Here is an 18,824-nt window from a genome sequence, read left to right on the forward strand (position 1 = left end):
ATAATGTGAAGGATTCTATTGGCATCTAATGGATGGAGACACGAAAGCTGTAAAGCACCCAACAACTCATGGAACTATGCTACACAACAAAGATCTAGCTGGTCCAAAATGCTGATAGTGGTGAGGATCAGAAAGTCTCTTTTTATATTGATGTCTGGAGAGTAGTGTCAAGGGGCAAAGAGAAAAGGAAGAGGAGTAGGGAAGAAGGAAGTTTATACTCTGTTTTAGGTCATGAGGTAGTCACCAGTGTTTTCCAGCTCTTCTTTCTATGGCCAAGGCCTTGGATTTTCCTTGGAATTATAGGGTTATGTTTGAATAGTTTCTGCACAAGCACATCTTTATCCCGAATAAGCCAAACCCCAATTCAGGACAAAGGGCTCTACTATAAGACACAGCAAAGATATAAATATGCACAGTTATTAAACAAGTAGAACTGGAAGGTGGGTGGTGGGGGCATGTGGAAGCACAAAACATATGCCCATAACTCTGTTTCTATGAGTCACTGTTACCTAACAGCACAGAATAACAACTGTAGGACGAGCTGAACTACCCTGAGAGCAGGCAGGACTGATCTGGGGCAAAAGGGTTAGGAGAGATAGTTTGCAGCTGTAGATTCAAAGGCACATGGAAAGGTTAAGCAATCAGTGCATGCCACTCTTGTATCATTCCACATTAAGCCACTGGGCAGTTATCACAAATAGTTACCTGTGGTTTCCAGTGGGAGAGGCAAGGACACTCCAGTCAAGAGGTTTTGGAGAAACAGGTGCAATGAAGTCATGGTCAAACAATTTATTTACTGTAAACTTTAGACTTTGCTCAGAAAAACAACTGAAGCTGTCCCTCAAATCCCTGCCTACCACACTCCATTTGAGCAAATAAGAGGAGCTGGGGAAGAGTCCACATTCACAGCTGAAAAAAAAAAAGTCCCAGATACTCAGGATTTTTCAAGTCCGAGGGTACAGGAAGGAAACTCTTCAGATACAAATTTCCAGCAGCAATATGTTACCCCCTAATACTTGACCAATGAGGTAGATACATGGAAAGATCATGGAAACATAAAGACCCAGGTCCTCTAGGACCAATGCCTTTCAGACATACACATAAGTTCCATGCAAAAAAGGAACTGAACTGTACAAGACACAAATAACCACTCAAATACATATTTCTCTCTATCTCTTTTACAGCTTAAAAAAATAAAAAAAGGCAGAAGGATGCCCTCCTCTTGAAAAAAAAATCTCTATACAATTTTATTCTAACTTTATTACACTCACGTTAAATAGTCTGGTTAGTGTTCTGTGGTGGGGAGAGGAATCTTAAAAAGTAGAAAACCTGCAATCACAGCAGTGAGTCATTTGTGCTACAGTTCCTCCCTTGGGAATCAATGCTATCGCTAGCCACAGTACCTTGACAGTTCCCAAAGTCTTCCATGGCTGGGGGGTCCTCACACAGCAGTTCGCCTTCCTTTTCCTGCCCCCGGGGACAGCCACTCTGCTCCCCTGGGTAGTCCGTCTTGCCATTGCTGTTGCTGGAGTAGCCATTCCCATAGGCCTTCAAAGAAGACCCGCGCAAGCACAGAAGCTCCTGGAAGGCAATCCTGAAATCCGGGCTCCGGCAGTAGATCAGGGGATTGAAGGCTGAGTTGACATAGCCCAGCCAGTTGAGGAGGATGTAAACTTGCTTAGGGATGAGGTTCTCCTGGATGGAGTTCACGACGTTGACGATGAAGAAGGGCAGCCAGCAAAGCGTGAAAATGCCCATGATGATGCCTAAGGTCTTGAGGGCTTTGTGCTCCTTCAGACAGAACTTGGAGGACCTGCGGAGTCCGTGCCCGCTCCGCCCATCCTGCTCCACCTGGCTGAGGTTTTGGGCGTGGAATCGACCCTCGGATTTGTCAATCTTCTGGAGCTGCCTTTTGGCTACCTGGAAGACCCTGGAGTAGACAAACACCATGACCACCAGAGGCAAATAGAAGGACACGATGGAGGAAGCAATGGCGTAGGCCCGGTTCGTGAAGAAGTCGCAGCAGGTCTCCTTGGCGTAGCATTTGATGGCGTCCGGGTTGGAGGCCCGGTACCAGTGCATCTGAATAGGTAAGAAAGAGGTGAGACCCGACACAATCCACACCATCAGAATGACGACACGGGCCTTATTCTTGGTCAGCAGGCTCTGGTACTTGAAGGGGGAGGTGATGGCAAAGTAGCGGTCCACGGCAATCACACACAGGGTCTCGATGCTGGCCGTGACACACAGCACGTCGATGGCCGTCCAGAACTCACACCAGAAGTTGCCAAAAGTCCACATCTTCATGAGGATGTGACTGGCCCCGAACGGCACCACGGCCAGGCCCATGACGAGATCCGCACAGGCCAGGGAGGTGATGAAGTAGTTGGTGACCGTCTGCAGGCGCTCGAACTTGGCCACGGCGGTGATGACCAACACGTTGCCAAAGACGATGGCCAGGACGATCAGCGACATGAGCATGGCCATGCCCACCACCCACGCCTCGTCCCGCTCCTCCGTCAGGTCCTGGTCCGGCGCGTGGCTCGCGTTGGGCGCCAGCAAGAAGTCGCTGTCGTTCCCAGGTGGCCCCATGGCTGGGCGAGCTGGCAGGTGAGCGCGGCCCCGGCGGGCTGCCCGCACCCTGGCCGGTCTCAGCGGGCGCACCTCCGGCGGGGCGCGGCGGGCCGGGCGCGGACGCCTGGAAGCCTCATTCAGCAGCCGTGGGGTGGGTGTGGTGGGGTGGGGGCGCGTCCCGCACACACGCAGTCTGTGGGGTGCTCCTGGCTCGCGTGCTCGGTGCCCGCGATCGGGAGAAGTCGCCGCCGAGTGCGCCCTGCCCGTTATGTGCCGCGGACTTTAGGAGGCCTGCCCTCCCCGTGACGCGCCGCAACTTTCCGCCAATCGCGGCCCCGTACAGCCTGGGCGGGGCGAGGAAGAGCTTCCCCCCCCCCCGCCGCCCCTCCCTCCTCCGCCCCGCCTGCCCCCTCCCGGGCTGGCTCGGGCGGGGCCCCGGCTGCTCCCCACCGGGCGGGCAGACCGCCGCTCCCTCCCTCCTGGCTAACCCCAGCCGGCCCTGGGGGCCAAAGCTAGCGCGGCTGCACTCACCTGCCCATGCAGGTGCTCTGGGCTCTGGCGCGTTCACGGAGTGTCAGCCCTGCCTGGACACACCCCCCTCGAGCCAAGGTCAGGGGGAAGCCAGAGGTCACTCCCCCCACCTTCGGAAAAAAGACACTAGAATGCACACACAGGCACAAAGGCTCCGCGACGGACAAGCTCAGACTTATACCGAACCACAGCCACTGACACCGAGACACACCCAGCGCACCGACCAGCCCACTCGCCTGCTCGCCCAGGAAACGAGAGGTACAAAACCACCCTGTCCCACGCGGAGGAGACACGACCAGAAGCTAACACTGAGGCACAAAGGTATGAGCACACACACACAGACGTGCGCGCGCGCGCGCACACACACACACACACACACACACACACGCACGCACGCACGCACGCACTCACACACACTCACTTGGAAGCAAGCAGAGCCTAGCAGACATGGATGTTGGTAACCAAGTACTCCTCTCCCCCTCCCCCAAGCACACACACAGGACACCCTCTCCCCCGCCCCCCCATCTCACCCCCACCACCCTGGGACCCTCAGTGGATTCCCTTTCAAACATTTGGCCGGGGGGCACAGGAGGTGACTTCAACAGCGGCTGATTTCCTCAGCACACTCCAATGTCAGTACTTTTGGTGCCCTCCTTTGGGAATTTGAAGGCATTGAGGTAGACAGTTTTACTCCTCCTCGGATGGCATTTGTAATTGAGGTATGCATGCATTGTGAGAGAAAAGGGAACACCTTACGTGGTTTTGTTGTTCTTGTAAGTTGTGGGTATCACTCCCTTGTGCTCTGTCGGATAACCAGAGATGCATTGAATGTGAAAATGGAATAATTTTAATTTTCTTTTCAAACATGTCTTCAGCAACTTCATTGCAACAAAAAAAATTTTGGATCCTTTCATCTGGAAGAGAATTTATCTATTGGGTTGTGCATAGGAAATTGCTGTCATTTGGCTGTCTCTGATTTACAAAAGTGTCTTTTAATATTAGGTTGCTAATATTAAAATATTATTAGCTTTGAAAAACATTTTGAAACTACAGTGTAAGCCTTAACATCAAATCTATGGTATATTATCCTTTGCAACTGGTATATGACTTTATCATTAAAAAAAAATTCTCCGGGTTGATTTCCCATGTATTAATGGTGTCTTTGAAAAACTGAAAGTATTTCATGCAGTGTGACCAAACATATTTTGTAGGTTACATAATAACATAACAATAGCTAACAGTTATGGAACATTTTGCTATGTGCTTTTCATGCATTATTGCATTAATCCTTCCCACAGCTCATGGACCAGGGAGGGACTATTTTTAGCTTACTTCATCTATGGGGCTGAACCAAGCAAATAGTTTGCCAGGGGCCATAGCCAGGCAATGCTAGAGGTTGGATTTTAACTCACATCTGCCTGATTCTAGCATCTAGTTTTTAATCTATTCAATGAGCTGCGTTATTCCATGCAGAAAAGAGTGGAGGACTGGAAAGGAACACTAAAGTAGAATTACAATTCCCAGGTTCCAGATTCTCCTGACTTGGAACTTGCATGTTCATTCTTCTTAGGCAAATCACAGAGGGAGACTATTTTCCTCTATCTGTAAAGGGAAGGGGGATTCACATCCTTTATGAAGTAAAATGAGAATTAAACAACAAATGTGAAAGTGATTTTGCACATAGTAATGTGCAAAATATATCTAGAATCCATTGCTAGTCTCCTCTACCAGAACAACAAAATACTTTAGGAGCTTATTCAGAGGAAGATTTAAGAAACAAAATGTAACCTACATGTCCTGTTAAACATTCTTCAAGAACAGAAACTATCATCTTGCAAGACATACACACCTTGAACAAACACATATTTCCCATTAAAGTCACAAAATATCAATTAAGGATCTCTGTGTTCACATCATTTTCAAAATATCCCCACCTTCTGGTATGATGTCTTTTAGGAAGAGGCAGTGTGTGTTACGCCACATCTCTTTAAGTACACATCTACCCTGAATTGTGGAACCAACCCATTTTAAACCTTTTTTCCTGTTTGTGAAACTATGGAATAAATAAGCATATTGTTTAACCCTCCCATACCAAAAAAAGAACAAAGAAAACCCTTTTAGGATAAACATTAGTCAATCATTTATTCAGATATAAACACAAATGACTTAACAGTTAAACTGAATATTTTAGGAAACACCTGATTTTTTTTCTAGTCAGAAACACTAAATCAAGAAGGGGGAAACATTTGTCAACTAGGAGGTCCCAAGCATTTGTCTATCAGCCTTAACAAATAGACAATAGTGCTTGGGCTCTCTCTTTCTCTCTCCTCACCCCTCCCAAGCTGGTAGGAATATCAGAAGTATGTCTTCTCACCAAGAGTCCTTAAAAATTCTATAATTAGAGAAAATTAAAATTGGAAAGACTGTACAGTATCATTTACTAGTCCCTCTAGTTTGAACAATATTAGACTGCAGGGAAGGAATAGGAAGTGTATAGTCTTCAGTGGTGGGAAAATCAGGAGTCCTGCTCTCCTGCCTGGTGGCTTCACATAATTCCACTGCTCATCTCTGAGTTCATGTCCCAGTGAAGGAGTTTCACTACAACTGCTTACTGAAACTTGTGACCTTAGCTAATACTTCAGTTGGATAGAATGTTCTTAGTAGACTAAGTGTACCTTTATCTGGATGCAAGAAAATTTAGGCTCCTTTATGGTGATTGATAGTATGTAATTGCATATTTTGTCAATCCCTTAAGACACTAATTTGTCATTTCCTGCCCGCCAAATAGGAATAAGGAAATAAAAAACACAAAACATGGTTTGATTTACTTAATGAGTGTTTGAACAGGAGAAAGTCTCAGTAGTGCCAGAGACTGCTCACACAATGATACCTAGACAATTTAGGAAAATCTCTTGTCTTAACAAGAGTCCTATCTTCATGATTCCTGAGCAGAGAAGTATCTGTAGGTTTCTTTTGCTTAGCTTGTTTATCTTTAATTATATCTTTGCATGGTAATAGCCTATTAAGTTTACAATAAATGTGATTGAACAAATGTAAAGTTCTTAGTTAGCATACTGCTTTAGAGAAGAGATCCCTGAGGGCTGGGAATGTGGCTTCTTGGTAGAGTGTTTGCCTAGCATGCATGAAGCTCTGGGTTTGATTCCTCAGTACCATATACACAGTGGTGCTCAAGTAGTAGAGTGCTAACCTTGAGCACAGAAAGGCTCAAGAACAGTGCCCAGGCCCTGAGTTCAAGCTCCAGGATTGGCAAATAAATAAAGAGATCGCTATCACTATTTTCTTGTTTGGGGATTGAAAATTATAGAAAGACTACATATAATTCTGATCAAATTATGTGTGTAAGAAGACTCTGAAACTGACTAATGAGAAATTTATTCTAAATCTGAATTGGTGTGCAAAGCCATTGAATAATGGAGCAAAATCTTTATCCCTTAGAAAGAAAAATAATGATTCTGAAAATTGCCATCAACATTGGAGATACATGACGAGACGGGATCACAGTGGTTTTGAGGGGAAAATTCTTAGTCTAATTAGCTCTTTGTACAACCATCCCTACTGAAGGCAAACTTACCAGCTTTATACACAGATGCATTTTCTGCTACTGTCCAAATTGAGTACTAAAAGAAGTCTTCTTGCTTCTGCCCCCTTGAGGCCACTAAAAACAAGTCTCAAAAACTGAGATTTGGGGAAAATCCCTCTAGGTTCTCCTGAGCAATCTCCCTTTCATGTTTAGTACTCCTGTGTCTTGAGTGTCTGTGATTCAGTCTGTTGATGACTAAATGTAACACCAATACCTGGAAAGGTTCTAGAACAAGTTATCAAACAATCACTTTGTAATCCCCTTGGCAACCATAAAGTAGAGCAGAGCAACCAGCAAACCTTTCCAAACAGCTGATTATACAAGTTGAATTTAATTTCCTGCCATGCTAGAGGTTTATGAGAGACATGCTAATAAATTCTCCACATTTCAGGGGCATTGAACAAAGGGAGATGGCATTGAATTTAAAGCAGGGGAAATTTAGTTGGCCATAGAAAGGACTCCTTGACCCGAGGAGAATTCATCATTCAAAGAGGATAATTCTTTTCAATTTGGATTTTAAAAGAGAACTAAGCCCTAGAGAAAATCATTATTGTTATTATTTTGTGGTAGAAGGGTTTATACTCAGCTTCACACTTGCTAGGCAGATGCTTGACCACCTGAGCCATGGCCCTGGACCTCTTTACTTTAGGTATTTTTCAAATAGGGTTTCAGATCATTTTTTTCATCCTTTTGGGTTAAGATAGGGTCTCATACTTTTTTCTTGGCCAGACTTAGATCATGATCCTCCTCCCCCCACCTTCCATGTAGCCGAGATTGCAGATATTAATCACCATGCTCAAGTTGTTCTTTGAACTTTTTTTTTGGTCCACACTGTCTTTGAACTGTGATTATTCTCCTATCTCTGCCTCTCAGGTAGCTGGGATTATAGGCTTACATTACTACCACTAACCCAGAAAATTTGAGTGACTATGCTACCCAGTTCTCCCAAAGGTGGTACAGAGAACTATATTACTCTCTCAGGGACATAAAGGAAAGTAGGTCATTGCAAACAATGTATGGGCTACCCCAAGACATGGTGCTCAATCCTCTTGCTGCCTGAGTTTTCCTTCAGGTATGGAGAATGTGGGTTTGATAGGATACAGTTTTTATGGTGAGAGAAAAGGGCATGGACAGGGGAATTCTGAGACCTAAGATCGAGTACCAGAACAGCTACCATGTCCTAAGTAAATGGAAGAAGTCACCTTCTCTCTTCAAACCTCAGTCTTCATTTATGAAATAGGGGGTTAGTTTGCTGACTTGCGAGCATCTACCATTAGAAACAGTTCAAGGCTGCGGTATGGAGGAGGTGTCTGAAGGACCACTGAGGAGATGGGTTCCTGACTGTGAAGAGCCTTTGTGGGATTGGTGAGCCAGCTTTGTATCCTACAAAACAACTTGTCCCTCCATTCACCCCTCCCACCTTGGTCTACTATTCTGAGTAGCAGGTGTACTGAGATTTCCTGGATTTTTGACTCACGTGTAAAACCCAGATCCATTTATTTTCGAAGAATATTTTATAGTGCTGCCCTTGCCACATGTAGAAATCCAGTGTCATTTGCCATAAATAGAAAGTAACCATGAAAACAAAACAATGTCTCTAAATTGTAGCTTGATTCTGTTGCCTGCCAAAGTTTCAAGCCTGAGCCATGCCCTCTTGTATTGAAAAGGAGCATTAGTAAGAAGTGCTAGGGAGATATTAATGATATTCCAGTTCTCAGTGAGGCTGTCTCCATCTATCCAAACAGACCCCCCCCAAAAAAAAGCTGAAAAAAGAATGACTCTCAAGCAGTGTGTTGTTACTATTCTGAGTGGCTTACAATAAGTTATGTTTGTGATACTGGGGTTTGAACTTAGAACCTTGCACTTGCTAGGCAGGTGTTCTACAGCTGAGTCACACTTCCAACTTTTTTGCACCATTTTTTTTAAGGATCCACTTATTTTAGGATTCTCTCTGTACCTGGGATGGTAAATGTGTGCCATCATTCCTATGTACGTCTATTGAGATGGAGTCTGCTTGGGCTGGCCTGCATCAAGAGTATTGCTCTTGATCTCAACCTCCTACACATCTAGGGTAATAGGCATGTGTCACCACAACTGGCTATGGATTGAGATGTGGTCTCAAGCTTTTCTGCTTGAGTCAGTCTTGAGCTGGGATCACACTTGTAAACCATCAGCACTCAACTGAAATAATGTTGTACTAAGAGCCCTAAAGTTCTCTTAGCTCCAGACCTGTGCTAGTGGGGCACACTACTGTGCTTGTTGAAGCCAGCTGGATCTGGGTGCCAATTCTAACTCTGAACTCCACTGCTTGTGTGCTTCAGGCAATATGCTTTAGCCTCTAGGCCTCCCAGTGTTGGAATACAAGATGAGGATAAAGTCTTTCAGATGGTTGTTGAGGGAGTGGAATGTCAATAGCACTTGGATTGGAAAGGAGGGAGAGAACAAAGAGACATGGCCACAGAGTAAAACAGCAAGTTAAAATTTGGATTGCTGAGAGTGAGGGAATGCATCAAAGCAATGGGGTTATTAACAAACAGGGTGTGAGGAGAGCTGTAGCTTGATTATGGCTGCGTGGCCGGAAGGGGTGATGAATTCAGATATGGCCATATTGAATTTGAGGTTTTGGCTGGAAGCTAAAAATACCATAATGATTAGAAGGTAAGTAGATTTGGAGTGGCGCATCTGTGGATGGTGATTATTATGATGGATGCATTCCCAGATTGTCAGTGCTCTCAGAAGATGCTTAAGATAGTTAAATAAAATGATGCATTTAGGAACATAATGCAATGTTTCCAAAAAATGTGTATCATCATCATCAAAATCGCTTGAGTTTTCCAGGACTGTTTCTTCTATTTCATGGAAGTTTGGTTTCTCTAAGGGTAGTCCTTTAAATGAATAAATTCATCTCACAGGGGTGACCTGTGGGGTAGATTTTGGAGGATATTTTAGAAGCTACATCTGAGATGGAAATTTGTATGCAGGTGAAGGAGGAAGGAAGGGCTTCCCTGAGAATGCAGATAGGAAGGGAAAGCAGCCCGGGCAGAGGAAGAATCAAAGGCAAAGACCCAGGCAGAACCTGCTTCTGAGAACAGCGCTCCAGCAACTCTGCAGCCAATGCTTCCTTCAGTTGTCAGCTACCCAGTCCTGCACAAGTGGCTCCATCTTCCTGTGTCTCACCTTTCCCATCTGTACATCGGCGCTATTGATGGCGTCTCACCACCTCCTGGGTGTTCAGGAAGATCTCGAATGAGTTCCTACCTGTACAGTCATCAAGACCATTTTATCAGGCACTAAATTAATGGTTGGGTATTAAACCTAGAAAGACGCATTGCAGTGGCACTCAGGAAACCTCCCACAGAGAAGCAATGACACGTCTAGAACTTAAAGAACTATGCAGGCTGCTTGGAGCTGGAGGATAAGATAGAGAAATGCAGTAAGTGGGAGGGCTTGCTTATCAGGGTCTCAGGGTTGAGTAAGCAAAGAGGCACCCATTCCTAATCCCTTAAGGGGATAAGGTCAAATAACTGAGATTTAGGTACAAGCACCAGGTCATGATTTCTTAAAAGAGATGGAAGCAAGGTGCCCATGACTGATGCCTGTAATCCTAGCTACTCAGGAGTCTGAGATTTGAGGACTACAGTTCAAAGCCAGCCCGGGCAGGAAAGTCTGTGAGACTCTTATTTCCAATTATTACCAGAAAAATGGAAGTGGTGCTGTGGTTCAAGTGGTAGAGCACTCGCCTTGAGCTGAAGAGCGCAGGGACAGTGCCCAGACCTAGAATTCAAGCCCTATGCTGACAAAAAAGAAAGAAAGAAAGAAAAAGAAAGAAAGGAAGGAAAGAAGGAAGGAAGGAAGGAAGGAAGGAAAGAGAGGGAAGATGTTAGGGCTTAGAAATCCTTGACCACAAATCTTAGGCTTTACTCATTCCCCCCCACACACACATCCTCTTTGCTCACACTACTCTCCCCTACCACTTGTGTTCCCCTTCCTGCTGTCCTCATCCCTATTCTTTCTCTGTCTGTGTCTCTCTTTCTCCTTTTCTCCATCCCTCCCTCTCCCTCTATCCCTCTTTTCCTACCTTCAAGAAACTTACAGGTTAGTAGTGGTGATTACAGTGTTGACTTCCATATACTGTAGTAAGTCCTCTTATCAAGCTAAAACTAGTATTTCTAGGTGACTAAGGACCAGAACAACACTATCTTAAGTCTTCTATCTTAAGCTCTGGGAGAAGGAAGGAGAGCCACTTCCAAGAAGAGCAGTGAATATCAGATAACAGGAGTCTCCAGCTAGAAGCTGAGTGGGATTTTTTTTCCTCTCTCATTTTTTTTTTCTTTTTTGCTTATGTGGTGCTGAGGAATCCAACCCAGGGCCTCAGGCATGCAGGGCAAGCACTCTACCACTGAGCCACTTTCCCAGCCTATGTGTGGGATTTTTTTTTAAGAAAAAAAAATTGCCATGGCTGTTTGGAAAGTAGTGTGAGAGATAGGTTTTTACATTCTTTACTGTAAATTATATACATCTTTCCACCTAGAAATTCTGTAAGTTCCACAGTCCTTAAATGTCAAACTTGTATGTATATGTAAGGCTGCTGTTTTCACTTTGTAATGAAGTGTGTGATGTGTAGTTATTAAAAAGAATAAATAGATTTAAGTGCACTGACTTGGGAAGTTGTCTTTATCATGAAGGTGAAAAAAGGACTTCATTTTTGTTTTAGGAAATGTATAGGGAGAACCACAGTAGAGGTGACAATGATCAAGATGCATTATACTCATAATCTGACTTATTAACTAAACCCCTTTAAAGTAGCTGTAGCTACTTAAAATAATTTTTAGTGTGTAAAAGTTTGAGACTCTGGAGTCATTTCTTCGAGATCTGATGTCAGCTCTAGGGACCATAGATAGCAACTCCACAGGTGCTGTTTGTCAAAACCTTATGGTAATATTTCCTTGATAAGAAGGATTAGCATAATATCACATATATTATAGAAGCTATAAAAGAGGTGTTGAAAAGGGGTGTTCACTTAACAGAGGGCTAGCTTTGTTCTCTGTGTCAGCAAAGATGACAAGGTATCATAAAATTGTTCATTCAGTTGATGACCATCCAATTGGGCTTGAAGGCTGCCTGAGACTTTCGGAGGGAATGGCCCAGAGAAGAGCAGCTGAACTGCGGTGTAGAAGCTGGACGCCAGCTTGGTGTCCAGAGAAGCAGCACTAATCTGAGAGCTGGGAGGAGTGGAGGAGTGTGAGGAGTGTGAAGAGAGGAACTAAGCCAGAAGAGGTCAGGGAGGTTGTGTATTTTGAAAGCCCCCAAGTGCTGAGATGATGAATTGAGCTTAAGTGAAATCAACGAAGTAGTGGTACAGGCCATAGGAAGCTCAAGTCCAGTTGAAAGCCAGTCTTGAGACAAAGAAGGCTGTATCACCAAGATGGAACCTAAGGCCAAAGGATTGAATGAGAAAAGAAAGGCATTTGGCAAGGAAATGGAAATGGCACTGCTCCTGTGAGTGTGCCTTGTGCCAGCTCTTTATATCCTCATTTACAGAGCAGAGTCCTCTTCTAGATGCCCCCACACTGCTGGTGAGAATCAGATGTATGAATGACTGTGTCTGCAGCTTGAGGGTGACAGCTAGGGGAAGGGATAGTGATTATTGCTGTAAGAAAAGACAAAGCAGGTCTCAGGCAATGGGAGCCTTCTGGCAGGGAGATGTGAAGGGGGGTGGGGCACGGCTTGCTGTCCCAGCATAAGGAATGGTCATCTGGTCTTTGAGCTATGAAAAGCTAATGAGTGAGCTAGCAGCAAAATCTAAGAGCAACCAGAAAGCATTGTTTGTAATCCATCACACTGGCAAGCGGCCTTATACAAACTCAGGAATAGAGCCATACGCTGGTAAACCTTCAGTTGGTATTATGTCAAGCTTTCAAGTGTACACATCTCTTGATTTAGAAATTCTGTTACTACAACTTTAAGTATGGGCATAACGGTATTGATTTGTATCATAATAGAAAGAATCTTGGGAATAACTTAAACATTTATTAATTGAGTATGGGTGAATACATTCATGTTTTGACCTACTATGCAAACACAGATTTTACAGCAATATTCAAAACAATAATTGCTTTAAGTGGAAGCATATAAGATGTCCATATGTAGGTGAATGAATATTGAACTATGGCTTATATGAATGCATAATACTAAGTGAATCAAGCCACTCTAGAAAGGCTACCTACTACATGATTTCAATCATATGACATTGTGGCAAAGACAAAACTATGGAATCAGTGGTGCTCTTGGGTTGGGGAGATAGAAGGATGAAGAAACAGAGGAGAGAGGAGCTGGGAAACTATTCCAGAGATCACATCATGGGAGATTCATGGCATTTTACAGTCATTAAAACCCTTAGAATGAACACCAGGAAACAACTTTCACAAGAACTGTGGATTTGGGCTATGATGGGCCAATGTGGGTTTAACCATTAATGACTCTGGGAAGTTGGATGTTGGAAAGGTGGCCACTCCATGAATGTGGTGTGTGTCTGAGAAGCCCTCTGGACTTTCCACCGAGTTTTACTAAAATTTCGGTCAAAAGCAAAGTCTTTTATTTTAAAAAGAGAACTCGGTATTACTGGATATAAAGCAACATCTAAACTGTATCATAAAGTAAGGAAGCTAGCTGAACTTGAGTGTGATGCATCATTTGTGCATCTAAGTGTGCATTGATTGGGAGATGTGTTTATATGCTCCATGAATTAATATAAATGTTGGAAGGAATCCTATTGTTCAAAAGATTGAGATAGAAATATAAGTGTGGTGGTATATGCCTGTAATTACAGCATTTAGGAATCTGAGACAGGAGGATCATGAATTTGAGGCCATCCTGGCCTACAAAAGGAGCTCTGGGCCAATCTGAGTTACATAGTAAGACCCTGTCTCAAAACTAAAAATAATAATTTATAAATAAGAGAGATACATGTATGAGTTCATATTCTCTAGCTATTGAGAGAAAAGGGCTGAAATAAAATGTTGTGGACCAGGTATCATGAATCATACCTGTAATCACATATACTTGGGTGGTATCATGATTGGAGGTCTACTGCAGCCAAAAGTTTGAAGACCTTATGTCAAAGAACAAGCTAAGTATAGCAGCAACATGCCTATTATTCCAGCTCTAAGGAAAACATAAGTAGGAGGATCAGGGTTGAAGGCTGTTCTCAGGCCAAGTGTTTGAGACTCTGAGCGACAACAAAAACAAAAAGGGCTGGGGACATGGCTCAAGTGGCAGAGTCTTACCCTCACAAACGTGAGTTTAAACCTCAACACCTCCCACACAAAACAGAAACAAAACAAAACTTTGCATATCATTACCTTTTTGAAAGATACTATTTATTTTTACAAAGAGTTTCAAACATGGGAAGAGTTTCAAACATGGATAATAATATATATCTCATAGAAGGAACCAGGGACGAGGAGTTGCGATAACTGGTTGCTCCGGTATTACTATAAGAAAGATTAAAAAGGTGTAGTTTCCCATTTTTGCTGTTGCAGTATTCATGCACTATTCACCATAGACAAACTATGGAAACAGCCCAGATGCTGTTCAGTGGACCAATATATCTAGAAAATGTGATGTGAATTTTATGGAGTTAGCAGAAAGAACAATATGTTGTTTGCAAGGAAATAAATGGGCTTGGAAAGAATGATGTTGAGTGATGGATGTCAGGCTCCAAGGAATAAAGGACACATGTTTTCTTTCATATGTGAAAGTTGGATCTAAATTATAAACATATATAAAAACACACACTTGGGTCATATACATATACACACACACACACATCTTAACTAAAGTATGATATATACAGGAAAGGATTCCAATGATGAACTTCCTTTGAACAACAAACTTATTGTTTGACAAAATGAACACAAGGAAGCTGACATATGTTTAGGGTAGAGGAAGGACCAAGAGGGGGGAGGGCTGACAAATAGAGAGACAAATATATGTACATATACGAAAATTGAAGTAGGTAAGTGGAGGGGATGGGAAGGGTTGGGAGAGAATGATGCATTGTATTCACAAACTGGCATGTTGAATCAAACCCCAATTAAAAAATAAATGTAAATAAGAGAAAGCATGGGACCTATAATCGTCACCCCTCCGTACGGTATTTTCACAATTAAAAAAAATTAAAAAGTAAAAGTAAATTAAATTTTAATCTAATTACTAGAACAGTCTATGGAAGTCTAGCATATATTATCTATTGTCATGGCCAGAGGAGTCCATGCTTCTGACTCCCCTCTTTTGGAGGTTAAGATGTAATTTAAGCAACAGTAAGGCAGCAGTGTATCCTAACTGTGGTGACCTGGGGTGAGCGTGGGGAGGGGATCAGCAAAGCAGAAAAGAGTGAACATGGTTAGGATTTTTAGCAGCCCCTTTGGAGACGGAAGAGGAAGGATGTGAGAAGAGAAACCAAGAAATGAAACTGAAGATAACGAGAACTTGAACAAATGAGGAAGTAGCTCAGAGGATAGACTGAGCTTGCTACAGCAGATTCTGAGGCCTGTTTACTGCCTGGGTATGTGTGAGTTATCTCTGTATGTGTCTGCTGATGTGGCCCTTTTTGACAGTCCAGTGGATTAACAAGGCTATAAATCATTCTTTCTCAGAGTTGGAGTGCCCTGAAGGGTCACCTCGCTCAGCAGAGCCTCACTCCAGCCACGGGGCCTCAGATTGCCAGCAGGATGAAATCAGGAGTGGGCGGGCTTTCCACCCCAGCCAGGGTTACCCCATGTGTAGCCACTCTCCATCCTGCTTCTGCATGCAAGTGGATTTGTCCCATTGGTAAAAAAAAATTCTGATTGTTCTAAATGTACCACTTGATTTTATTTTTGTTGATGTTGTTGATGTTTCCTTTGTATGTTCTTCCCCCTTTGGCATATCCCCTGTTGTCACTGTAGTACTCGATTTTGATATTCTGCATCCTGTATATACATTTGTCTAATCTGGGGAGGGGAAGGGGAATAACAAAACGCTGAAACAAGGACACAGGGTGACCCATTGCAACAATGATACCCACAGGACGGTATATTGGAAATGAACTTTACAACTTCGGGTGGCAAGGAGGGGTGTGTGGGGATAGGAGTGGGGGAGGTGGGGGAGGGAAGGGATAGTGGGACAACAACAAGGAAGGGAAGGGTAACAATGATGGACAAGTAATGTACTCATTGCCTTACTCATGTAACTGTAACCCCTCTGTACATCTTAACAATAAAATTTTACAAAAAGTGTTACTTCTGATACTCTAACTCTTAGTACAAATGAGCAAATGATGAAAAAATTTAAGTAGTGGAAAGACTGATCTAAAACCCAGGACTTCTTGTTCTTCCTCTCTTTCTAGCCTTTTAGTCTTCTTCTTCTTCTTTTTTTTTTTTTTTTGCCTGTGCACCTTTTTTTTTTGAATCCATTTCATGGTCTTTTCTTCAGGCACCAATTCTTTTGTTCCTTTACTCACCTATAACCATACCTTGTCCTTATATTTCTAATTCCTCTTAAGCCTTTTAGTCTTAATTTTTAGTTTGAACAAGAAAAGAAGAGGAAAGCCAAGCACCAGTGCCTCATGCCTGTAATCCAGCCATTTGGGAGACTGAAAGCCAGAGGATTGCAGTTTGAAACCATCCCAGGCAAGAAAGTTTGTGAGATTCTTATCTCTAATTAACCATTAAAAAGTGTGTGGCTCAAGTGGTAGAGTGCTATCCTCGAGCATAAAAGCTCAGGGACAGCACCCAGACCCTGAGTTCAAGCTCCAGAATTAGCACAAGAAGGAGAAGGAGGAGGAGAAAGAAGAGGAAGAGGAGGAGGAGGAGGAAGCCTCAATACAAATTTAAGTTTAAATTTCAATGTCTTAAGTGGACAAGGGAATATTCTTAAGGGAAAAAATTAGACTCACAGAAACTAATAGAAATTCACAGAAGAAACATCACTAGCTAAAATACATAAAAGAGACAAATTAGGCCAGGTACCGGTGGCTCACACCTGTTATCTTAGCTACTCAGGAGGCTGATATCTGAGGATGGCGGTTCAAGTCCATGAGACTCTTATCTCCAATTAACCACCAGAAACCCAGAAGTAGTACTATGGTCAAGTGGTAGAGTGCTCACCTTGAGCTGAAGAACTCAGAGTCAGTGCCCAGAGTTCAAGCCCATGACCCACAAAGAGAGAGAGAGAGAGAGAGAGAAAGAGAGGGAGAGAGAAAGAGAGAGAGAGAGAGATTATATTCAAATACTTTGGTGAGTGAAATGAACCTAAATCAGATATTTAAAGAATTGCATAAGTTAGTTTGATTACCTATCTAGCTCATTCATGTTTTAAGGCACCCCTGATGAAGTGATAAGTGTGCCAGAAATAATCCCCATTTTCCAAGGTCTGCACTCCAAGGTAGCTAGGCAGTTTGTGAAAGAAAAAAAAAAAGAGCACGCATTCAGTTAAGCGAATGCACACTGATTCGATACTCTTCCTGAGCTACCACTTATTTGCAAAGTGAAGCTAACTCAGCCTGATGCATTTTGTTTGCAACCACAGATGTTGCCCTCATCCTCTATGAAGTTCAGAGTCGAGAAAGAAACCAGCCACGCCTGGCAGCCTGTGGAGGGGAGAAATGAGGGACACTGCCTGCAGCTTAGGGAATATGGAGATGGAGGGAAGGCTGCATAAACACAGTCAGGGAAGCAGAGCTGCACATTTCTAAGGGGAAGGAGAACAAGGGAGATCAGATGCTCCAGTATCCTGTACGGAGAAGAGCTGACACGCCAGTGTGCTAAATGGATGAAGCAGCCAGTCTGTGATCAAGGTGTCTCACAGATGCCAGCCCCTTAGAGGAGTGGAAGCCCACAGAAGAGAAGAGGCTTATCAGGCCACAAGGCAAGTTGGATGCAATGCCTTGAACAGAACTCAGGATTCTCAGCTCCCTCCTGCTCTGCAAAAGGAATGCCACCCTAGTTAAAGGCAGGAGGATATTTTGTAGCCAGGTAGATCTTGTTTTGCATCTCCCTTCTTGGTGCCTTCTCTGTGATCTGGGCCTTGTTTGACTTTGAACTGCATCTGTAAAATGAGGATAATATGTATCATCACCACGGTGGCTTGTCTCCAAGACTGTGACTGCCCCTTCTGAGGCAGGTCTTTGAGAGGACTTGCAGCTCTGCTTGTCTTTTCTGAACTAATGGCTGTGGGAGGAAAACCTTCACTAGGTCAGCTGTATACCTCCCTCACGCCTCCACATGAGCAGGAAGCCTAAATCAGGCATGGGGTGGAGCAATCACGCTAGAGAAACCAGCCCCAGCTTCTACCCTGCCACGTGACCATCTGGTTATCAATGTGTGAAAAGCCTCAAACAAAACTCACCCTGCAAAGCCCCTTCCTGAATCAAGAAAGAGAATGATAAAAAATAATGATGTTTCAGGTTTGGGGTTTGTCTGCTACACAGTTAACGTTGAGAGGGACACTTATCTCCTGAGACTACTGTGTGGGTTCATGCGACACCTACTTAGAACAGAGTCTGCTGTAGAGGTAAAGTGGATAAATGATGGCCTTTTTCTTTTAACCAATAACAAATCCCAAGCATGCCACCCAAAGTCCCTTAGAAAATGTTTATCTGCCTATGTATATTCCTCTTCCATCTAGCAGGCCCAAAGCCGTGGAAGAGAGTGTGGTCCAGCCATGGGGACCTTGGGTGGTTACTGTGAGCCAGGTATTTGCACATGCTGTTCCTGATGCTAAAAAGCTCTTCCTTCTTCACCTGTGCACCTCATTCATGCTTGCTCATCTCTTAGTTTCAAGCTTCATCATCATTTCCTCAGGAAGTTTAGGTCCCCACTCTGTAGGACTAACTACGAACCCTCTCCTTTCCAGCAAGTATCTCACTATGGCAACTTTTGCTTTTATTTGTAGGGTTATTCCATTACTATCTTTTCCCAAGGATTTTCTCCGCACAGGGACAACATAGATTGCTTGTGCTCATTGGTGCTCAAATCCAGCACCGGCTCAATGGTTGAATGTTAATGTTCATTAAATAATTGCTGCAAGTGACAAATTGTCGTGGCTTTTCCTTCTCATAAGCATCTCTGATCCCTTC

The 18,824-nt window shown here is 43.7% G+C and overlaps 1 protein-coding gene across 1 annotated transcript; it reads right to left on the minus strand.

Annotated features, from left to right (window-relative positions):
- Positions 1-774: 774 nt before the first annotated feature.
- On the minus strand, positions 775-2,804 carry Adrb2 (adrenoceptor beta 2, surface). The gene has a single exon (XM_013025523.1). It carries the CDS (start codon positions 2,590-2,592, stop codon positions 1,336-1,338), a length of 1,257 nt encoding a protein of 418 aa, XP_012880977.1. The 5' UTR covers positions 2,593-2,804; the 3' UTR covers positions 775-1,335.
- Positions 2,805-18,824: the final 16,020 nt, after the last annotated feature.

Source organism: Dipodomys ordii, unplaced genomic scaffold, assembly GCF_000151885.1.
Source record: "Dipodomys ordii isolate 6190 unplaced genomic scaffold, Dord_2.0 Scaffold85, whole genome shotgun sequence".
NCBI classification, from domain to species: Eukaryota; Metazoa; Chordata; class Mammalia; order Rodentia; family Heteromyidae; genus Dipodomys; species Dipodomys ordii.